The sequence below is a fragment of the Ischnura elegans genome, chromosome 10 (assembly GCF_921293095.1).
Source record: "Ischnura elegans chromosome 10, ioIscEleg1.1, whole genome shotgun sequence".
Lineage (NCBI taxonomy): Eukaryota > Metazoa > Arthropoda > Insecta > Odonata > Coenagrionidae > Ischnura > Ischnura elegans.
In genome coordinates this window covers 66,594,492-66,619,764 of record NC_060255.1, presented here as the reverse complement: position 1 = coordinate 66,619,764, position 25,273 = coordinate 66,594,492, and the positions used below count along the sequence as shown (strand labels likewise).

The window sequence follows — 25,273 nt, the reverse complement described above, 5'->3', positions numbered from 1 at the left end:
TATATTATGATATCACTGGAAAGATCAAGACTTTTTCTTTACAATGAGATAAAAATCATAGAATTATATGATGATTGATTTTTCGCTCAAACTACCTTAAAAGTCGTTATAACATTTTAACCGAAAAATATCAATAACCTTCACATCAGATAGATAATAACAGTAATATTATGCCTCATTTTATCAACTTTAAACAATATATACATTGAAATATCGACGACGAAGAAAATGTGATACCATGCAGTAAGCGTCAAATACTACTAGATAATTATATTAGATTACAACAAACTTTTAGTCTTCACTCCGGAAATTTTTTCCCTATTATTTGTAGCCACATGAACCATGGAGAGTCCAGGGAAAAAGCCCTTTTATCAATTAACCACCAAGGTATTTCATAAGTCCTCTGCCAACAATAAATATCCGCCATTAGTCGCCAAGCAATACAGCAATCACCGTAGTCTCGGATCAGAGTCCTCTGGATGGCAGTTCTCTACACTACTCCCTCATAGGGTCATACCAGCATTGACAAAAACAAATATTTTTATTGAATACAAAACTAGCAGCACTAATAGTTATTGTTACACTTTCTGGTACATAGTAAAGAACTACGTCAATCATCTCTGCAACCCAGACTAAATACTATATTTTAGTCACAAAATTTCACATATTCCATTGATGAATAGAAAACACAGAAGCAAAAAACACTCGTCAAGAACCTCGCCGGATTATCTGAACCGGAATACATATTTTAAATAATTACTACTTATGCACAGTTCAAACCTAATAATTGAAATATGTGGATCAACAATATTAAAAATTTAAGGTAATAGTATTAAAGGAACCATTGTGTGTAGAAAAACACCTCACGTAGGCGGGAAGACGTTGTTTGGTGTCACTTGTCCCTTCGGCATATTTGAAGCCATTTCGCTCTTCTCTCAGTATTTTGAGGGAAACTAAAATTTTTAAACACGCCCTTGGTGCTAATGTAGCAATTAGGAGCCGAACTACAACTTATTGTGCCGTATTTGTACTACAAATAACGGAAAATCTTGCCGAGCAACTGCCAGCCACATTCACTTTCACAATGTAAACAAGTGCAGAGAACAAAGATGGTAGAATGCGACGACTCAACTTTGTAGTGTATTATCAACAATCCAGAGGACTCTGTCTCGGATGACTCCCTACTTCCATCTGACGTCCAGTTTCAAAAAATTAAAACTAAAAACAATGAAAGCGAAAGAAGGTTGGTGAGGCTGGAAATCCCTTGTCTTCATGAAAGTGAATAAGTGTTACACTGTATGCCCTAATACCTATCAAGAAAAAGCGCGCATTCTCATTAAAATTTTCTGCCTTTGACTTCCCATTGTGAGCCGGGGATAGCATTTTGCGTACGAATAGAGGTTGACGACGTTGTGGCATTTATGAAGTACTCCTTCCCAGAAATGTTTCCTTGGATATTTAACCTTTGTAGAGAATTTACCCTCCACGGAAAAACATAACTTCCGGATTTACCCACAGGAGTTGGACAGGCGCAAGGCGGCAGAATTTCGTTTTGTTTTTCTTTCGTAAAGTTTTCCCAAATTTGTGTCGCCGACAGGTGGAAAGAGCTCTTGTTCTGGACAGGGCGAACGTCATAAACTTCCGGTTTGAAGACGTTATGCCACATATTGATAAAATATATATTTTTCACGAAAATCGGAGATGATATATCTTATTTTGAGGTATCTCAGTTTAAAATCCACAGGTCATGTTATCGGTCCATTATTCCGTCGATAGAAATTTGAGCTATAATATGAAATTATCAAGTTTTATTTCGTACCATCACATCAGGACAATTTCGAGCCTTTCGTGAGGAACTTACATGAGATACTTTTTTGGCAGAGTCCTGAAGAAGCTATGATTCGTCAAGTGTGTTGTGGGAAGATTTTCAGTTGAAAAGGTAAAAGAGAGGTGCTATTTTTCACTCGTTCGGCCACACCTTGAATAAGCAGAGAGCATATGGGATCTGGTACAGAAAAACCCAATCCGTGAACTCAATTAAATGCAAAGGAAAGCTGCGCGATTGGTCAATAATTGCACGGAAAAAAAGTTTAGTTAGAACTATCGAATTCTGATGTAATTTATCATAAATTACATAAGTTCATATAATTAATTAACTCATTTATTGCTCAAGGAGTTTTAACTCCTTTGGAACATAGAAATTGTTAAAGTGGTGAGCAGCACAATTAACATAGTAAACTGGAATTAACATGGTAAAACTGGAAAAGAATAATTTCTTTTCCTAACAGAAAAAGGAACATTAAACATACCAAGAAATAAATAACACAACTTAAAAAAAGGAAATTTAGCTTAAAAAATGAAACAAGAACTAGATTACTACTTCTAACACAACAATAGGTATTAATCACATCAATGAGGAGATAAATGATTATTAAATTACATGATCAGTGTTCATGGGTAGCAAGAAAGTAGGTGGGTGACAATCCTTTTCTTAAATATTTCCTGTGATGCACTGTCTTTTACATGTTTGGCACTTTTACACATATGGCACATTGAAAAATTCAGTAGCAATTACCAAATCGGTTTGATAAAATCTATCAAACTGTTTTGGTAATTTTTACCGAAATGGCCACAGAAGTTCGATAAAAACTACCAAAATCAAAAGGATAATAAAACCGACGTAGTGTGCACATATGAAAGATTTTCCACCCAGAAAAACATTTTTCTGACTAAAAATCATAAAGTTAAGAGTTTAACGTAAGTTTATAAAAAGAAATACAAAAAAATTGGAGAAAAAATACGCCTGCACGAAAAATTAAACGTGGGCCCCCCGCTTGGTAGAAACGGACTCTAACAAATAGGCTATATCGGTTGCCACAATCGGTTCACACAAACTTCGTAATATACTATTATTGTAAATAATCAACCTTTGTTTTGTAATGTGAATAAGGTGTGACTACAGTTTCCCTTTGTAAGCTTAAGAGGAATAGTTGTTGCACACCATTGCATTACGTAGTGTTTTGTAATGTGAATAAGGTGTGACTACAGTTTCCCTTTGTAAGCTTAAGAGGAATTGTTGTTGCACACCTTTGCATTACGTAGGTACTCCTTATCAATATCTAGTGCAGACGCGCAAGAAAACTTTATTTGCAGGCTTTTTACATCGATGTAGAAATGACTCTAACGTGCTGGGTGATATCCTTAGCATGGATTGGGTCTAGTATGACGACTTTTATCACATGTTATTAAACATGATCGCGAATGATTATACCACAGGAATACCTCTAATTAAAGTTTTAATGTGTTTAAATACACAAACATCTCCTTACAGCTTTAATATCCATGATAATACGCAATTCAATCATTGTCTTTGATGCACCAGCTTACGAATAACATTGCAATTTAAAGCAGAAACAAACAGAAAATTGAACGTAAACAAAATTAAAACGTTATCGCCATCACAAATAATGAAAACAAAATCATTTTTACCAACCTATCTTTTGTAAGGCCTGTTAAAGAATCTTTCAACTGCAAATGTGAATTGGTGTAAACAAAAGAGGAACGAAAGACCATTCGATAGATTACGAAACACTTACAATTAGTAAATTCTATCAAACCAAATTTGCATAACAATGTAGAGTTTGATAATTTTTAGCAAAGAAGCAAGCACCTTCGTAAAATTAATCATAACTTCGATAAAAGTTACCAAACTCTGAATCGCATTGAATTAATTCAGTTATTTTTCCAAACTCTTTCGGACAATTGATCAAATTATGAAATATCAAAATGTTTGATGAAATATATCAAGAGCGTTTGGTAAAATAAATCAATTACTTAATAATTTACATCAAAGTTGAAGTATATTTAACAAAAATACTCCCTATCACACCAGTTTGATAGTTTTAATCAAATCTTTTTTTTCGGTGTGCTACAGGCTACGCTGACATTAAACTAATCAGGTTGGGAGCCGCTAGAATCTCGGAGACTGCGCGCTAAGATTAGATTTATTGAGAAATCGGGAATAGATATCTTTCAGAGCGATGCGGAGAACATTATATTAGAACATCGCCGCATTTCCAGGTCCGACGGAATTGATAAATTAAGAGAGATATTTTGTTGAACGGATAGGTATTAGTTTATCTCCCGAACAATAAAGGACTGAAATAAATACTACGCGGTACTTCTTTGAAGCACTTCCTTTTAATTTAATAACGCCTGGTGTCCTAACGACTCCCCCCCCCCCCCCCACACACGCCTATTACCTTTTGGGGTAGCATGTAGATGCAGGTGAACCGTGGTCAGCGTTGCTGGCGCAGCCGAAATCGGAAAAACGAATGAATTTTTGTTATGCTCTAGGATAACCTGTAAAGAGCAAACAAGAAAATAAATATCATGTTCTGCTATAAAAAACCTAACTTTAGCAAAGCATTCCAATTCAGCGATAAAAACTATTTTTTTTTCGGTTTTAAAGAAATCAAAGCGAAGCTCAACCAGAAATTTTTTTTTGACAACAGCACAACAAAATATTCAACATAAATAATACAAAAAACATAATGAATACAAATAATACAAACGTTTTAATTTAGACGTTATGAACGCACATATGAATAGAATGTTTTGAAAACAACAAAAAAGAAGAAGAATTATGGAGAAAAATAAAAAGGAATTATGAAGAGAAGAACGAATTGTTCATTTCGAGACACTGAGATCGAAAGTGGGCGATCCTTGGTTTTTTCTCCGCACAAAAAACGAGGAATGAGGAATGACTCACTAGCAGCCAACTGGTTGAAGAACGGAAGACGTTTTGCAGGACTTAAATCAGCAACTAAGTGAACTGAAGAAGCCGACCGCTTTCCCTTTGAACTTATTATGCGATGGAATGGACCACCGCAGAGTCAAGCCCGGAAGACTTATCTATCTTCAAAAACAACCACCCGCGGAAGCGTGCACATAGCTTGTTTTTTGTTGTCTGGCTAGCGCTAACCATAAGATGTATCCGAAGATACATGAAGACATGAACCCGGCGGTAGCTGAAAGCTCTGGTTAGGATGAAGTCTTATCTTATACAGAAGCAAACGGAAACTTTCAACCACCTCTATGTAAATTTGATGGCTGTATCATCTTATGGTAAGAGTTAACCAGACATTATAAAACCGGCTCAGAGTGAAATAATTATTTCACCGCACGATTTCTGAACCTATCTCCCAAAGCCGTATTGCGCATAGCATACTTAATTAATCCGTATTAATCCTTAATTTGGATATTAATCTGCATTTTCGTATAGCTAATTTGAAAAATCTCTCCCTTACTCTTCAAATACTGGTAACAAATACGAGCCAACGGCAAGCCGCAATGCTGCTTAGAGTACACTGACGTGCGAACGGATGACAGATGCGTAGGTCCCCGTTTTTTTCCCGAACGAAGTGATTAATCACGTCGTAGACAATTTGTCGCCGTCATGAAAACGTTACGGATAGCGCTGCGGTCGCGTCGCGGACGAGAAATGATTCCCTTCGGGTATGAGGCAGTGCTAGTCGTAAGACATCACCCCAACCAAACCCTGTTTACCAAGGACCGTTTCCATGCACCGATATCCAAAGGGGGTGGAACGAAGGATTCAATTTAATTATTCATTGAAGTCGTAAATCGGTGGATACCGATGATTAAAGTCGACGAAAAAAACATTTGGCTCAGCCGGTATTCGAATCCGGGTCTCCCGAATACCGGTCATGTACGCTAGGTGTATCCCGGTGTATTTCGAGTTCACTTGACGACGAAGGACAACGGTCTCATGTGAAAATTTACGAACTACCTCCAAAGGAAGAGGCATCTTGCGGTCATCGCCTCGTTAATGACTTCGGTACACAGGTGTAGCAGTATAGCTTCCGCTAACGGTGAAAGTTGAGACCAAAACACCGTGAGAATTACCTCACGCCGCGCCGCCGTCATGTTGTGAGTTTCAAAATATTGGTGACCAGTGGTGCCCATTGTTCGCATGACTGCGCCGGTGATGGTTTTGCTGAGTTGCCTTCAAAGAATTTTACCATCGATTGAAGTTTTGGCAGCATACAAGCTGTCTCCAGTGTGTTTCGCAGTATTCCTAATGCTTAAATCCAAGTTTTTGTCGCATCATGGCGAATTACTCCGGGTGCCTATCATGCATTCAATACGGCACCGCACCTGGGTTACAAATATCACCAAACTTGCAGGAGGTGAGAGAATTTGAAAACTTTTGATTAATGTAATTTAATTAGTTGTTACTCGGGATAAGGTATCAGTAAAATTTATCAATTTTTTCTAACAGACTTCTAAATTTTATGCTTTATCGACACCAAGTAGCTTCACTTATCCATCTATTACTTTGACTATTAAATATTACTATTTGAACGAAGGAAAAATTATTACATGCATAGATGGAATTAACTCATATATATCGTTTAGCGGAGGACATAAGCGTTTTAATTTGAAACCATTTGTCGTATGCTGTTGATATTTTTAAGTGGCGTTGTAATTCCTGTAAGAAAAGTGGAATCGTGATACTAAAGTTGCGTTGCCCATTCTTGTTATCACGGCAAATTAGAAGCATGGGTGGACCTAAGGATAAAAATGCTCATATTCTAAATACATGCTTGTATTGATTGAGGTTCTTTGAAATGTGACCAAGTGTGTGGGTTTGCAAATATTGTTGCTGATGATCACGAAAAAATTCATATTTTCTTCAATGTAGAGCAGAAAATGTTTGCAATAGAAGTTATTAGGCTTTTTCACAAATTACTTTTTTTCTCACTTCTGGAGAAATTTATTGCGATGGTGACACGCAGAAGTAGTACCTATTTCCCTTTCTTCGTGAAGATCTTTTTCGTGAAGTTTAATTGAATAAAAATCAATATGGCTTCAGCTTGATATATCTGTAAGCACTTCTTCCCTTTGATATAGCTTCGTTTAGTTGGAAAAGGCAAATGCGGTCGGTATCATTGGGAAATTATCAAACCTCAGAAATAAAAAGAATAACACAATGGTAATTTCCACACTTTTATATTACAGCTCACCACCGACCATGGTTTCAACACATTTTAGTGTCATTACCTAGGATATTATCCTAGATAATGACACTAAAATGTGTTGAAACCATGGTCGGTGTTGAGCTGTAATATAAAAGTGTGGAAATTACCATTGTGTTATTCTTTTTATCGTAGATATAAAGAACTCCCACAAAATCGAGCCGGATACGATTTTATACACTCAGAAATAAGATTTTCCGCAAGCGATTGTCGTGAATTTTGATCCTGAATTCACATGAATATGTTGTACTTCGTTGTGTTGTTCATTTGTTAATTAACCCATACTTCATTGGAAAACTACTGTTATTTTGTAACCTTCAAGGTGCTCTAGCTGAAACTCAGGGACCGTAAAATATGCTCGAGTATTTCACCTCCAATCGAACGTAAAAAAGGTAACGGAGCATCGAAATGTGTTATTTCCAATGCTAAAATGAAATGTGACGAATTGAGGATCAATATAATGAACATTGCAATTTAAAATGCTCATTTGAACCGTGAAAGAATATAATACGGCAGAAAAAGCGACATAGTTTTGTAATAAATCAAAATAACAGTCGCTTGTGTACTCACAGTCCACGCTGATATGGCAAGTGTGTATTATGGGCACTGTGGAATTTCAACACTCATTCTTTTTAACTCAGTAATGAATCATAGAAGTCTACTTCGTTAAAGACAGTTCGTGAAATTTCTTTGGAGATCAATTGCCAACAAGTTAACTCAAAATCAAATTAACTTGATTATTTAATTACTGCCAGAATTTGAGATTATGAGTACGCCCTAAATTAGAAAGATAGTGGCTATTTATTTCAGAGCAAGACGTGAATATTGACATCTAAATTGAGGGGTTGAGAAACCAAGGGGTACAAGTGATTTTTTTTCTAGAATAAGTAAGGTATAGTTAATTGCTGGAAGAAATGTAAAAAAAAAACTTGGTTATCAATGGAGTGAGTCTCTGTCCTGTGATGACATCGAGTGCAAAGTCAATTGCATTACTAAATATCTAATTGATATCGTTTGTTTTCTTTACCTAATTTCTCTACTTACCTAACTCTGTTTAGAAAAAGGAAACTACTTGTACCCCTTGAAATAATCCATTGTGTTTATTTCCCCAGCTGCAGATTCCCCATTATCGCCGTTAACCATAGCAACACGACGTCATGTCACCTAATTTCCGCCAATCACCGGCCCTGCCGCCGCATCGTTCCGCCTTAGGCTTCGCCCCCGCGTATAGCCGTGAGCTAAATAACGTGATTTTCCGGGAGAGAGAGAGAAACTGCCTCTCACCGTGCATAGCAGCGACTCTGGCGCCCTCATCCGATGTGAATCCGCCACGACACGACGGCACAAATGGCTCCGTCACGTCAAAGAGCGCTATTCGCGAAATCACTCCGCTGCCCTCCTCTGACTCTCCAGGTCGATATTCCAATCTGACCTTTTGGCCTCCTCGCGCGGGGATGTTAAGACATTTCTTCTCCCCTCCACCCTCCGCTACCCGACCACCCCATTGGGCAAACTCTATGGGTTTCTAAATACCCTTTACAAACTAATTTTTCTCCCAAGAACCATCAAATCTGATGATCAATAATTATTTAAAAGTATGCATTTACCACAACGTAAAGCGTTACACTCTAGATCATACTCTTCATTAGCATTTTTCTTTAAACTCTTGCATAACGATCCTCTCATGCGCTTCTTCCTATTCACGAACGCCTCCTTTGATAACGCATTTATTTCCTGTACCTATGTCCTCACTGGTTTATCCGTTTACACATAGTATTCTGCCCAAATAGTTGAATTGCTTTACCCGCTCAAGTTTTTTGCCCGACCACTTTTATTATAAGTCTCGCATTCTTAGTTTCCATGGACACTTAGAAAGGAAGACGAGAGAAGACTGGAGGCGTTCGAGATGTGGATCTGTTGAAGAATGGAGAAGGAGAAAAGGATGGAGAGGAGGAGGAACGAAAAAGTGTTTGCCATGGTGGGTGGGGAGAGGCAGCTTCTAGATGGGATACGAAGGAGACAGACGATATGGATGAAGCGAGTACTGAACCGGGAGGGGATGCTGGAAACAGTGTTAGGGTAGAATTTTGGACAAAAGAAGGAAGAAAGAAAACAGTTTTTATTTAGGAAGAATGAAAGAGATTAGGTCTTATTATGAATTGAAGAAAGAAGTCCATGAAGAGAGGGGAGACTACCCGAATACTTGTTAAATACTTCATGGAAACTTACCTGATTCGGTAGAAGACTTAGCTAATGATGTACATTTTCAGCTCAATTGCCAGCCGTTTCCCCTCCTATCATGAACCTCTCCTCATTTCACAATGAGGCATAATCCCAGACATTCTATCTGTAAATCCTATTTTCACCTTCCCCTTACTCCGCGTACCAAGCAATCTTCCCTCTAGCTCGGCTTTCAAGATCCCCTACCCGCTCATCTCCGTATCTCAACTAGAAGCTGCCTTTCCTCATCCACCATGTTCGACACTTTGTCGTTCCTCTTGCCTCTCCGTCAGCATTATCTTCTCCATTTTACTTCTGACTTTGAATATAAGTGATTGAATTTACACTCCCCATCTTAAATAATTACACTTAGGGTATTAGACTCTCATAAGTAATGAGACACTTTGGGTATTACGGGTACTATTAGCATTTTTTTTACTGGTCGATGACCGCTAGAAGTCTACTGCATTAAAGGCAATTCGTAGATTTTCATAGGATGTCATAGTCCTTCATCATCAAGTTTCCTCGAAATGGAATTCACTTAATTATTTTATTATTATTATCAAACTTTGGGTCTGCTTTCTATTACTAATTAATATGACTGGGTCAAACTTTCGAGCAAAAAATCGCAGGTGATTGATTACCTCGGCGGCAAGCGTCCCTGCAGATTATCAGGATTTCCCACTTCGTTAGTATACTTAGACGATGGTGCACTCACATTTTTCAGTGAATGAGTTTTTTCCGGAGTGTAGGTCTTGGGTAAAAAAAATCAAAAAACAATTTTGCGGTAAAATAACGAAAGATAAAATAGAATTTTGACACATGCCTTTTCAACAATGTTTGCTAATGTTAAGGTTATTTTTGTATTTCTCACTATTTCATAAGTTAAGGATGAATTTGTACAGCCATACAAAATAAACTTGGTTGGTTTCTACATTAAAGGAAAATGTATTCTGATGAGATTCTGTAGCTCGAAGGATCTCGTGATTTTTTTTGGAGACTGGTGTTCAATTTCTTATCAGGGTAGTTGAAATTATTTATTTATGATTTTCTGTGATTTTCTTCGCATAACATTGTTAATTTTTTCTTAGGCATCTTAATGCGTTATTTGTGTGTTATTATTCTTAAATGAAATGTGACATTTATAATACATTTTAATTCGAATTTTAAAAAATAACATTTTTCCCAGTTTTACGTAATATTTCCAAGCGATTTCAGTAAAAAAGGAAATGTCATGTAAAATCTTTAAATTATATTGGCCATTGATCTTAAAGGTCCTACAAATAGAGAGGTTCAATCACTGCTATTACCTTGCGTGCGTTACACTTTCCGCTGAGGTAAATGGTATCCAATCCCCATTTGCTAACCTATCACAACAACTACGACGCGCATGATTTTGTTCTCAAAACAGTTTCGCTCCAAGTTTACATCGCCGTCATGCGTTTAGGTCATTTTTGTACAGAGATAGACAAAGTCGTTCTTTTCAAATATTCGATATGTATGAATCAAGTGACAAACGTGATTCAATCACCGTGATTCATTTGATTCAGTAACTTCGTTCTTTTGATTCTTCATGAATCGAAAGAATAGTACATAGACCACGGACTTAAAATAATCACATAGACACATTAATCCGAGAGAACGATTCACTCTGTGATTGATAGGGGCTCAAAGATGGAAAATTATCACAAGACTCGAATTAGTGAAATGATCGAATAATTGATAGCTGATCATCACCATAAACTGCGGGTATAATAATTTTAAATAAATAATTAAGTGGGATCAGTCGACATAAAGGTGGAACCTGTAATGGATACTTGAGTTTTATTTAAAAATTGTATTTTATGCAATAAACTTTACTATTCAAAAAGCGAACAAGGTTTCATCAGAGGTCTAAGGCTAATCAAATGGATGCTCCTCGTTAAGCTAAATGGACAAAAGTCTAGAGCCTATATTCGTGATAAATGGACATGCAATAAGTAGGTATGCGATCAGGTAGGTTTTACTTTATGTACCCTAATATGTTGATCAAACAGCCAGATTTAACATTGTTAATATTATCAACGTTGGTCTTTACCTGCGGCCCCACTAAAGGAAATATCATTATTCAGAACAGTCAAAGTTTTATGGGGTCTTTTTTATAAATGCCATCCTACAAAATAAACCATTTCAGTAACAAGTTACATCGATTAAAAATATCCTAAAATCTATATTATACATACTTTAGCATTCATTATATTTCTTTGTGCCTTCAAACATGGAAATCACTTAGTTTTTTTATACAAACTTCAAATTATTCTGTACAGATAAAATGTAATTAATCAAGTAATCCAGGAGTTTAACGTCAGAGCTTAGTCGATAGTTGTAATGATTGATTTGATGAAAGCGAAAATCTAAGTGATTGATGATGATCGTATTATTTTCGCTCAATGAACCAAGAGTCACCTGATTCACTCGGTGATTCATTCATTTCGAACGAATCAATCGTGAACGTCCATCACTAACTTTATTAGCTTATTCCGAGACAACATGGAGGAGGCTGCTCTCTTGACTTGGGCTTCAACAATGAATTTAGAAAGCCGCAGAGATTCTCGAAAAAACTTTCGATGGGTTTTCCCATTTAATGAAGTTATAAAGGTAAAAATAGAGCAAGGCTTTGCAGTAAATTCGTTAGTAAATAATGGACCCACTCATTAAATGAATTTTTAAGATTGCACCGATGAAAATTTTGAGCTGCGGAAGCAACGTAGACATCAAATCCAGAAAGTTCTGTAATCGCACTCATTTGAAGCACACCTTGCCCTGTGCCCCAAGAAAAATCCAACCGTATCTGAATTGGGCGGTGAACTCAGTCCCGGGACAAGTTTCAGGACAATTATATTTCCCAAAATGTCCGAGGCAGAGTGCAGTGAACATTTGGGCACCAAGATATTTGCATAGCGCTCCTATGCCTGTCGTTGGATGGAGCGAACTTTTCCTTTGTGGTTAGTTTGTCTATTCTTGGATGTGACCTAGGAGTGCAAATTGTTGCAGACGCTCAAGTGCCTTTGTCGATTCGACGTTTAATTTGCATTAACAATACAGTTCACTAATTTTCTTTGATGTTAATTTTTTTTAAGTTTTTGCCTACTCCTTTATCGTGGAATCGGACCGGGACTTGCCTCGCGGCAAAGTTCGGTGATAGTTTAAACCAGGGATGGCAAATGAAACGAAACGAAAATGTTTCATTTCGACCCGGAGGGAAACGAAAATACGAGGTCTAGGTTTAGTTTCGTTCCCGCACGAAATCAAAATCTCTAAGGAGTTCAGTTTCGATCCAGGACGAAACTTAACTCCCAGGAACGAAACTAAACGAAATGAAAATCTCTAAGGAGTTCAGTTTCGATCCAGGACGAAACTTAACTCCCAGGAACGAAACTAAACGAAATGAAAATCTCTAAGGAGTTCAGTTTCGATCCAGGATGAAACTTAACTCCCAGGAACGAAACTAAACGAAATGAAAATCTCTAAGGAGTTCAGTTTCGATCCAGGACGAAACTTAACTCCCAGGAACGAAACTAAACGAAATGAAAATCTCTAAGGAGTTCAGTTTCGATCCAGGACGAAACTTAACTCCCAGGAACGAAACTAAACGAAATGAAAATCTCTAAGGAGTTCAGTTTCGATCCAGGACGAAACTTAACTCCCAGGAACGAAACTAAACGAAATGAAAATCTCTAAGGAGTTAAGTTTCGATCCAGGACGAAACTTAACTCCCAGGAACGAAACTAAATTAATCGAAACTCCGCTAATCCGAAACTGGTTAAGTTTCGATCCCAGAGGTTGAGTGGAGAGGGAAAAGAGGGAATAGTTTCGTTTCGTCCCAGAGTTTTAGTTTAGTTTCGATCCGAAGTAGTTTTGACTCCGATTTCGTTTCGACTCTGAGTTTAGCTCCCCGGGTTTAAATCCATTTCGTTTCGTTTCTACATTTCGCTTCCGTGAACGAAACTATCGAAATTTTACTGGTTTTCACTTTCGTTTAATTTCTGCTGCCATCACTGGTTTAAATACACATCAAATGAATCATGGAACTGAATTTTAATTCATCCAGTAAAATTGATCATGGTCTTGCCAGAAACTGTGTTCAGACCCATTTTGATTATTTCACTTTGGTTGGTTTTTCGTGGTTACTTGTGGTTACATCACGTGATTTTGTTAACATCTCTTCCTTCATAACTACCCGCTTGCACAATTCAAGTGCTTATGAACCCTTTCATTAAAAAATAGCCACATAAATCAAACTTCCATTGGATATTTTGAACATTTTCACTGTCGTTGGCACGTCGTTAGAGATAAAGATTTTCATTTGCCTTGAGTTTTCGTTTAAAAATTTAAGTGCGCTTCAAGGCACACTAATTTAAGTAAACTGCTTCAGATTTTTGCATCTTAATCCCATCATGAAGATAACAAAGGCCATTTTCTAAAGGGAACACGTAAACATTGCAATCTTTAGCACACAAAAACACAAAATAAATTGGAATAAACGTCAGCGATATAAAATCAGTAGTAATAAAATTACTACTGATTACGTGATTTTGATGCCCTGCTCTGTTTACACATTGGGGTAGCATCGTTGGCACTTTCGAAATCGACTTACGTTGCGTATTTTGGATACGTTGGCTACATGGTTTGGTAAATTTGTTAGGATTCTATTAACCTTATTTTTATCATAAATATGCCAGCCATGCACCAAATTACTCCAAAAAAATTTCAACTCACGATATTTTACAAATCACTTATTACAGCTGATAATACTTTTGATACCCTCCAAGAAGATGATCCTGTTGTAGTTGTGTTCAAAATATTCGTTGTATAATTCATTCTAACGCATTTTTACCTGCTATTCAAATGTCAATTTGACTACAAATTTCTCTTGAAGATATTTAAAACTGCATTAAATTGCGGTATTAATTTAATTGCTTCCTTAAAATATTTCAATTTATGATTGAAAAATAACTTTTTATGTTACTTGTTTTTTAGAACCCGCACTCACACATCTAAATTCTTCCTAGGTTTCAGAATCAAAATGCCATAAAAGGGCAAAATGATTCAGGTGTGCACAATATAGAAGATTCTTCAAAGCATAGAATTTCAATAACCTTAAACGTTGTGGCAAATAATCACTAGCGATCAAAACAGTTGTGCGATACGCATACTTTCAGAAATTAAAGAAGGAAAATTTAAAGATAAATTCTTTTGTCGCAGTAATTAAATAAAATGTCAATATTCTTTTCTACTATTATTTTAAAAAATCATTGCGGAAAATTGCAATGAAATTATATTTTATTATGACGAAGCTCCACTTTATCACCCCGAAATCTTTCTGAATTTTTATTACATTTTTCATTAATCAATGGTAACGGCTGTAGCTAACCCATAGCTGAAAGAGAACATGATTACAATTCCCGGATAGTGTTGGGATCTGCGCATTGGTCCGGAAAGCCATGCATCCACATTTCGACTCCCTGTCGGGTCTTGGAATTTTCTCCTGGATGAAAATTATGTGAGAAATGAGTGTTTTTTTTACGAAAGGCAAATTAAAATTTACGATTTGATCACCATGCATACTAAAATACAAAAGCCGTTACAAATCATCCCTTTGACAGATATCGCGATCTCCCTCGCTTAGGCCAATAAATGAGGTCATTGAGAGCATCGCATTGAACAAGACAGTTTGGGTGACATCAATAAATGCTCCGAGAAGATAAACTGCCCTCTTTCCAACGGCATTAATGAGAGCCACGAACAAAAAAAGCACCCTTCGCGTTAACCAACCCTTGAAATCACAGCTCTGTCACCCATAAGGCCACTTTTCGTCCTTCGCACTCACCACAATTTATTGTTTCCGAACGACTGGGCCAACAAGGGCCCTGGAGACTCCGTCAAGAGAGGTGATCTTGAATTGACCAACCACGTCCGAGAGCTACAACAAGTGGGGACCGCAGCAGGCTAAGCCACACTTATCGAAGAGTGAACCAGGGATGAACGAGGGATGTGTATATAGAGCTTATAATTAATTTGACACCGCTAAAAATCACAACGGTTACAATCATTACGGTTGTATATTGGGTAAAATATCAAGCTACGGACCAGAGGTCCTACAAATAGCATCTTGATGAAGGGTGATTGGGTGCTGCACACATAATGTGATCAATTTTCTGATCTTAAAAACTTCTCAGACACAAGTATGAGGTCCAGAGGGGGTCACATGACCATTGAATACTTGAACGCTTATTTGTTTGTTGAAATTTAACTCCCACCTTCCGTAACCAATTAGGCAGTCGACAGTAGAGTAAATTTGATCACCTTTTCCGTGTTGCCGAGTCCCCCTTCAGTGCCCTTAGCTTTTAGCTCTATTTGCGATGTTTCACGGCCTATGCTTCTTTCCTCAAGTAATAGGTAAATTCCTCGAAGTTTGGCAGAGCTGAGTGAAAGCAGAGTATTGAGTTACCTTAATCCTAACTTTTCAGTCTTGGAATTTTGCAAGTCCGTGAATTTTTTTCATCCGAAACATTGAGCAAATGATTGAGCAAACAGAATTTTAGGCTTGCGCTTAAATTTTCTGACAAAATGTGCACTAAACATTAATGACTTCTGAAATATTTTCTTTTTAACGATGAAATAACGTTTTTACGTTGTTAAGACGAGAAATATTCTAAAAAAAAGGCGTTTTCTGCTCTTTATTATGTGCCTAATTTCATTATGAAATGATTTGTAACACTCGACTAATTTTATGCGTTGGAATATCGCCGCAAAAATGCTGCTACAACATTTTTAATCTACCTTTTACTCCAATTTATCACATCTACTAATCTAATATTTTATGTCAATTTAAGTTCAAAAGACTTAGTAAGACGATGTTACGAACAAAAATGATGGAAGTAAAAATTAAGTTCCTCATAACCTATACCTAAGTGAAGTCTATTTATCTTGTGATTCGATGAATGAATATTTATTGCGACTATTTCTCTATTTTCCAGTTGAGTTTACAATGATTCCTGTTCAATGATTATGCGCCATAGATTTTTTAAACTAAACCTTGAAGAGTGTTGTGTCGAATCTTTCCAGTAATTTGTCGAATGTATACGAAAAATATCACGTAATGCATGGATGAATATTTTTGCACTATTCTCTTTCGAGGCATTTACTTTCGCGATTCGTGCTTATTTGAAATGTGCATTTCAGATAAACTGGTGGAGCACAATGCGTGGACAGAAAATAAAAATAAATGAGTAGAATTAAGGATAGTTAATGATTAACAGGAAACGATTCAGACGCAATAAAGGAGAAGACAGGTAAATGACAGCATACTTACTCATCTTTGCTAAAGGGAAAAGAGGGGAATCATAATGTTTTTGAAAAAGAAAGCTTGCATCAAAAATCCGTTTGGATCTAGAAAAAAATCCGCTGGAATTAAGAGGGAATGGATCCAAGAATCACTTAGTAATAGCAATCAATCATTTGGAAAATGTATCAGTATGTGAGATATAGCAAAGCCTAGCTAAGCAAATATTAATTGTATTTCGATAAATTCGGAAAATGTTCATTTTCTTCTTATAGTCTGACAGAATATAATGTATCACTAAACCATTCATCAGGTAGAATATTGGCACATGTATGTTGTTTTTCAAGGATGAGGTTTGTGTCCTATCTCATTTCTTTCATCTGGCCCTAAGGGCCTGTCATCTAGTTGTAGTACAAAAGCCACAAATTGGTTGCAGTGCAACGGTTTTATGTTATGTTTTTTAAAAGTACTTAAGGGAGCTGCCTGTGTATTTTTAAACGAATGGCTGAATAAATTAGGCATCTCATTCTTTCATAAAAGACACTTTTAAGAATCGCATTTTTCCTGAAAATCATGTTTTTAGAAAAACATCGAACATTTTTACTTGAAATCAACAATAGCGTATTTTCTTGACAACGAATGGTAAGAATAATGGATGGCGATTTTCTTTTAATTGGTAATTGGGGTGAGAGCTTCGAATTAAATACCTTACCCTGACAGAATGCGCGAAGAATTTTCGTGAATACCATACAAGTTATCCTCTCCTAACAAGAGCGGGAGAATAGAGAAGTCTTCTAAAAAGGCTGAGAAGAATACGGGTCAACTTAATCGGTCACTTCATGAGATATAATGACTATTGAAGATAAACATTGACGGGAAGGTGGTCGGAAAGGAGGGCTATGGAGGTCCCCCAATGATTTACATTGGACAGATTATTAACCCTGACGCTCTCACGGGAAGTGCCGTTCTGTTCCGACGGAAAGCTCAAGCCGATGTACACTTCTACGCTCGCAATAGTGCAATGTTATAATGAAATGTATTTTTAAATTTTTTTAGAAGATTAAATAATCATCACCATTAGTCAGTAATCCTAAGATTATTTTGACGCAGCTATCCATTTCTCTCTCCTATCCGCTCACCTTATTATAGCGACGTATTTCTTCTCTTTCACATCCTTCATAACCTGTCCTATGTAACTCATTTGGGGCCATCCCTTGTCCCTTGACAGTTCATCAGGCCTCCGTGTCTCAAAATGTGGCCAACTAAGTTGTCCCTTCTTCTACTTAATGTTTTTAGGAGGCTTCTCTTTTCTCCCACTCTTCTTAGAACTTCCTAGTTAATTACACGGTCAATCCATTTTATCTTCATCATTCTTCGGTAGTGCAACATTTCGAATCCTTCAACTCTTGACTTCTCTGGTGCTGTCAACGTCCAAGCCTTGCATCCATAGAGAAACATACTCCATATGTAGCATCTGATGAATTGTTTCCTTACTTCTACGCTTGTATTCTCAGCTGTAAGAAGATTCTTCTTTTTGCATATTGTGGCCAACTAAGCTGTCCCGTCTTCTGCTTAAGGTTTTTTCTCGAGCTCTCTTCTCTCTCTTTTTAAGCTAGACTTCTCTTTTATCCCTCTCTCCTTAGCACTTTCTCATTATTTACACGGTCGATCCATTTCATCTTCATCATTCTTCGAAATTGTAGTTAACAATCTTATCTATAGCGTATTTTTCCGTGAAATTCGGATCGCTCCACCCATCGATTGGCGACCTTCGGAAGCTCGTTTGAATGCGCAGTGGGTGACAGTAGTTCTAGAGGGCGATTCGAGAATCTTCTCTTGGTAAGAGTAAGATTCGTGCTAGGGGAATACATAGAAGAGGTCTCATATCATCATAGAAGGTTGATTCCGGTTGCCACGTAGGCCGCGTTTTAATTGGTTTTCTTTTCTTTCTCAATTTTTTTCAATTTCACTTTTTTCCAATTTTTTACACCATAGTATGAATTGTTTTCTTACTTCTATGCTTGCATCCTCAGAAGCAAGAAGATTCTTCTTTTTGTAGAAAGCCCTCTTCGCCTACGCTATTCTACAGACTATTTCTTTCTGGCTTCGTCCATCGTTGGTAATTCAGCTTGAACGCCGACTAAATACTATGTGAATAAATTTTCTTCATAAATAAATTTTCTTCATTAGTGATAAACATTTATATAATCTCTAGTACAAAAGTTACACTAACTCAAAATATAATAAATTATTATAAATAAACATTTTTACACAGGATTAATCACGGGGCCGATAAATCAGCACCTGAGTGTCCAAGGGTTGAGGATGTACATTGTACAATGATGAAGAAATACGTCACTACGAAAAGTCTGGCAGGTAATAGAGCGGTTTGGAGAGCTGCGTCAAACCAAATTTAGGGTGGTTTCCTTACGTAGAAAGCGCTTCAGTCTAGATCAGACTCTTCAGTGGTCTGCAGGATCATAATTTATATAATATCGAAAGAAGTGGGTGAGCGAATTAGTGTGCGAAAACACGGACGCGGATTATGTTACTCACGATGGAGGGAGTCCTTTGGGACTAAGGAGAGTGTGGGAGAGGGAGGGGCGGTAGGCGCGAGTGGAGGGGAGGGACCGAGGAGAGGCGGAGACTCCCGAAAGATGCCGACCTCCCCTCCGTGGTGCAGTGGCAGCCAAAGAGCCTCAGTCGGTCGCCAGGGACACACCGAGGTAAACAGACTCACGGAGCCCGAACACATCTTACGCGATTACCGAAGCAGCGAAGGAGTAGCTGAAGCATAGGCAAGTCCAGTAGTAGTGTCGCCGGTTGTTCCCTAGAGGGCGCGACAGGAATTTCCCATCCCTTCCCGTCATCCTCTGCTGATCCGGCCGGCCGCCATTGCTAGCCCCGCGTACTTCCGGGAGGAACCCAGAAAATCACCGAGAGCTCCGGCGACCCAGCCGCCAACCGCCGCCACCACCATCCCACTGAACACCGTGAGTATCTCTCCAGATTGATATTCCGAAGAAATAAAGCTCCGATATTCACCGTAAATGACGGAAAAATGATTCTGTAACCAATTCTGACCCATTTTATAGGTCTACGGTGACCTAATTCATGCAGGAAGTGTCTCAGCTGATCCAAACTGACGATGCGAGGCAGGCAGGTTGCCATAAATTTGCATCTGGGGAGCTTGGATGCTATGTGTACTGCCTGTACCCATGGGCGAAGTTTAAAGTTTCATGTTGGGGGGGTAGAGGGGAAGCAATCCTGCCGGGGGTTTAGGGACTTAAAGGACACCCCTCAAAGAAACTGAGGTTATTCCAATGCCTCTAGGTGTTCCTGGAATTTTTTTAAATTAGCCTCTTAAAAAAAACAATTTAAGTACTATCTAAGACAAACATTTATTCAAACTTTTGATGTTTTTGTTTTCATGGTACTTTAATGTACAGGTTTCGTACTTTTTTCGGGCAAATTATCATTTAAGTTGGGGATCCAGGCTCCCGCTAGCCAGAGGTAGTTGAAACTCCGCCCATGCATATACTGATGATTTGTCGTCAATTCGCACGCGTTAAATAAACAAATATTTAACTAAATCGGATATACATTTCATTTCCTTAAACTGATATTTATATTCAGATAGCAGATGATCAGCAGACATCATGAAATGTAACTATATGAATGGTAAAATGGATTGTCAAACGATAGGTTCCCCTGGGCTAGTGGTCTCCTCAGCAGATGTATCGCGGGTATTCGTTACAAGGGGAAATACTCTGGGGGGTTGAAGCCCCCAAAGCCCCCCCCCCCTCCGGGCTATGAGCCTAATAAGAGGGTATAGATCTCGCCCCTCCGAAAACACGCTCAGTTTGCGCATTCGAGTTTTACGCGGTTTTAATGGAGGTTTAAGAGTAAAATGATATTATCCGAAAACGAGTATCAATTTTATGTATGTTTTTTTATTTATTACGGTCCACAAAACAAATTCAATGGAAAACCCCATTAAATTAATTGGATTGCTGGGGATTGCTGAAGTTTCCGATATTTTTGACAATCGCAATGAAAAAAAAACATTACATGGCACAATGTGATAAAGACGAAATATTTAGTCCTCCATCAGAGAAGTTAAAAATATCCTGCCAGAGCGTTCAGGACTAAAAAATCTCCATATTCTCATTCTCTTGAACTCGACTTGAAGTAATATGTATTATTTTTAGGTAACTCGGCATTTCTGAGCTTTTGGAAAAATGTCGACTATTTTACGATGACTCGATGCCTTCGCGTTGACATGATTGGAGAAAATATAAATTCAATCAAATTTCACATATACTATGCGCGTGTGTGTGCAGAAATTTTGAGAAGTTCTAATATTTTGTCTTCATTATAGTTTTCTAATCTTTCTGACTGTACATGCAGGTACCGACAGGCAAATAACTGTATGAAAAACCTATCTCTACTCGCCAATCATTATCTAGGGATTCCAACTTCGATTATATGTTCGGACTACAACATACGCTGTGATTGGCCAGGATACTTCACCAATTGTTTCGGATCCAAAATTGTTTTGATAGTTTTCAACGACGTTTGGTGAATTTACTTGATAATTAATAGTAAAATTCGTGATTTACACATAAATACATTGATTTTGACCTGGTTTCTTCATTGACTGACACAAACCTGGGGCCGATTTCTTCTTCAATATTCGTTGTCACATCATCACGGTATGGTTACAGATTACAGTCAGAAATAACTATTTCATGCGGCAAGCCTGAAATATATGTTTTACCGCGAAAAAACTGTGTTGCGTAAGCTAACTGATGCCGTGATTTGGAAAACGGAATCAAGCGAGCATTTAAATTTACGATGATATACGTTACGCTAAGGAAGGATGAAGAGAAACCCGGCGTCGGCATTAGCTTGCTCTACGAAAATGGCGCCAAGGCTTAACGTCCCATTCGACGAACGGAGTGCTGCGCTTGAAATGCCCTCCACAAAGCACTCAAGCAGGGATCGGACAGTCTCTGAAATTCTGCACCGCCGGGATTTGAACCCGAAACCACAGGGTGGGAAGCCTGGCCCACTCCCCAAGATCATTCGAACTGGAGAGTTCGCCTTCACTATAAAAAATTGCGTGTTCTGTGGCTTTAGGCATATTCATTTCAGTATACCGGGACTAGCCACGGTAATAACTTTTACGGAGTCACCCGCGTGCACAAATTGTGCGAAAAATCCACAGAGGAAAAATCATTCGCGTTGACCGGGGAAATTTCCACAGGGGAGAATGACGCCTCGGTAGCTTAACTGGCTAAAGAACTCGGCCGGAAATCCAGGGATCCGGGTTCGTATCCCGGTCAAGGCGAATGATATTGCTCATATCGTAGGCAAACAAGGCCGGCCGGACTTGAACTCGATTGCGTTTTTCAAATCCATTTATCATATTTGATTCAGCATCGATAAATATCGTGCTATCACTCACTCAACTCAGTGACTCAACCCGAAGGTTTGTTTGGATTAGTGAGGGCAGATCTCACCCCAGACTAAGCCAGAGGGGTGTGAATTTAGCGCATTCAGGGTATCACCTCGCACTAAAAGGATTTTGTCTTGGGGTACCCGAAGGTGTCACCTGGGAGTCGAATTCCGGACCCCGCAATCAGAAGCCAAGAGCTCTAAACAATAGACTACCACCCCCACTATTGCGCGGTATTACATGCGTAATTTTACCGAAACGTACGGCGTTATGGCGTAATGGATAGCCATAATCGAGACCATGATAGTATTAAAATTATTTATTAGCCTACTTCATTCATTTAAAAAGCGCAAACATCCAAATAAATTGTATGATCTTAGGTTTTCCCGGCGTATCAGTTGCAGAAAAGTTTCTCTGGTTTTCCACCGGTTTCATTCGGAAGATCCTCTGAGGATGATCAGTAAATCGCGGATCGAAACGTCGGGAGACATGGACGACATCAACTGGTGGAAAACCCGAGAAACTTTTCTGCATACAAATAAATTCATAGGTAAGGAAAGAAAGGGATGGGAATATGTAAGAGAAAAATGACGAGGACAACGGTGGGTAATTTCTACAAATTTTTCGTGTCGTGCCGAGCATAGTGGTTTCGTACAAGGAGGTGATAAGCCTCGACAAACATCGTCATGAATCCTTAAAAGAGAGTTGGGACCTTACTCCAGAACGTTACAGAAGTCTTGGCCCTGACTCAAACTGGATTCGGTTGCTGCGATGGCATTACCTCACTCGTATCCAAACTCAAATTGAGCCGCCATTTCCCAAAATGTCCGCCTCCGCCGTCTTACATTATTAAAACGAAATACATAGCTCGTAAAAATATTTACCAGGTTGATATTACACTTCATTTATGCTAGTTTGTGATGATCGTGGACCATAAGTGACAAGACATCCATATCGAACAACTACCCTGCCTCAATAAGCGTGTGGTGGGTTGCGTTAGATCAGCAGTTGTTAACAAATACGAAGTAAATGCTCTAATGAAGTTTAGCCTGGTATTTATTTCAAAAAGTCCTTTATTTTTCGAAAGAAAAAATAATTCACAAACCTATCCTTTTGGCAAAATATCTCTCCTAATTTATCGCTTCTGTCGGATCTGGAAATATAATGGGGTTCTCCGTGTTGCTCCGAAAATTTCTAGTCTCAATTGCTCAATCAATCTCAGCCTAGTACGCAGCCTCCGAAATTTCAAACGTTTCCTCAAGAATTTCGGTGAATCAAAGGTTTTATTCTGTAAATTTTGCTACTGCACATCACCAAAGTCAGTCTTGCTCAAACGAGTGAAGTCGAAATTAGTTTCTAAGATACAATTCTTTCACAAAGCAACTCAAGTCTGAGATATGAATCACCGAGGTAGAGTAAAAACTTGAGCTAGGGTCAGGCTGAAAAGATCAATCGAGAATCGGCTGACAAAAAGGAAATGTTTTAACCGAGACCAAGGGTTCCACCTCAGCCAATCATGGAACCCAATCTTTTGGCACTTCCACCAATCACATCCGGCTTGACCGCTGGGCAATCGTATATATTGCGAAAGGCTTAATGATGTTATGAATAAACAGAATTGAGACTTTGTTCTAATGAAAATAATTTGTTCAAGTAAATTCTTCACATTTTTCTAGTAATTTCGCGCAAATTGGTTAGTAATGAGGGGGATAAAATTCTTAGCAAACATCGCCAGGCTTTTTGGCAAAAGAAGATCAAGGTGATCCGGTTGTTCGATTCTTCTTCCTCAGACTTCCATGAAGACAATTAGTAACGGGTTCTTCGAAACGTTGGTGACGACTGATTTAAAACCCGATTGTAAAACCGAGAAACAGTCAGTGCTCAAAGCCGGGAACGAGTCTCTTCATATATCATAGAGTCAGGTTCTGGAATAAGACCCTGGGGCTGGGCAGAAAAATGGGGTATCCTGAAAGGCCAGGATGTAAAGGAAGCATGAGAGCGCGGGGTAATGGATGAAGGGGGCAGGGTAAGGGGTCAGGGCCCACTGCGGCTAGGAGTCAGGGAGGGAACGAGATGAAACGAACGACCCGGTAGAAAGAGACGTGCTAACCGCAGGGACCGGCCCTTCACGCAGGCCGCCCTTATCGCAGCCATTAGCAAATAGGAAGATCCACGCTATTCGCCTAGGAAGGATTACCAGTGGATCAGGACCCTGAAACATACGGCTTCTTAGATATCAACTATCACGAGGTGCTACATTTTCATGCTTCCTTGAATTAACTAACATACATATCCTGACATGTGCCAACTTTGTTAAAGCAAACCTTGATAAATTTCCTTCTAATGCCACCTTCCACCATCACCACACAAGATCAAGTAATAATATACACCACAAACAGTACTCCAGCTCCCACTGTTTAAAGGGTCCCAGGCATTCAGCCTCTGCTATATTTAACAAAATCCCTGACGAAATAAAAGATTCCACCTCAATTTATGTATTTAAGAACAAGCTGAAACTCCTTCTCTCTAAAAAGTGCTATTACAGCATTTCCGAATATATGGAAGATAATTTGTAAATATGATGATCTCCATGATGCTAGTTGTGACATCTTATTTTGTCCATACTATTGTATTGTATTTATTTATTTCATCAATTCTTGTGTATTTATAAAAATTATTTTTATTGTTTCTATGTAAATTGTAAATCCTGATGACACATCATCATTGTATTTTTATTTTACATTAATATTAGCTTTTTTATGACGTAGCCATGCAATTGTACTCTTGCCAATCGGTGAAATAAATTACTATTATTATTATTATTACATGCATGGTGTTGCAATCTTGTGATAGATATACAGCATTCCTCTATTTCTCCGTACCCTAAGCTAATTTTTTTACTTTCCTGAGGCTTTTCTTACTTTTTGATTTGCCCTAGGTACTTGTCTCTTTGTTTCCGTCTGGGGATTTTCCCACCAATTTTTATTTCAATGTGTCCCCCGTAACTGTTTTTTCTCATCACGTGGCCAATGCACTGTGTTCTTCTTTGGCGTATAGTGATATATGGTGTCTTTACTTCTCCTATTCCTCTATATACCTCCTCAGTAGCGGATCCAGGATGGGGGTAAGGGGGGGCTAAGTATGGGGTAAACTCCCAGAAGTATTGGGGGTCCGAAAAAAATTTGCATTCCATCTAGTGTAAATTGG

The 25,273-nt window shown here is 38.3% G+C and overlaps 1 protein-coding gene across 1 annotated transcript in view; it reads left to right on the top strand.

The window, feature by feature from the left end:
- The first annotated feature begins 19,262 nt into the window (after window positions 1-19,262).
- LOC124166449 overlaps window positions 19,263-25,273 on the top strand; it is a 182,441-nt gene continuing 176,430 nt past the window's right edge. Inside the window, exons 1-2 of the mRNA XM_046543980.1 lie at window positions 19,263-19,331; window positions 19,508-19,598. Of these exons, the coding sequence (XP_046399936.1) occupies window positions 19,263-19,331; window positions 19,508-19,598 (160 nt within the window). The remainder of the gene's footprint in view (window positions 19,332-19,507; window positions 19,599-25,273) is intronic.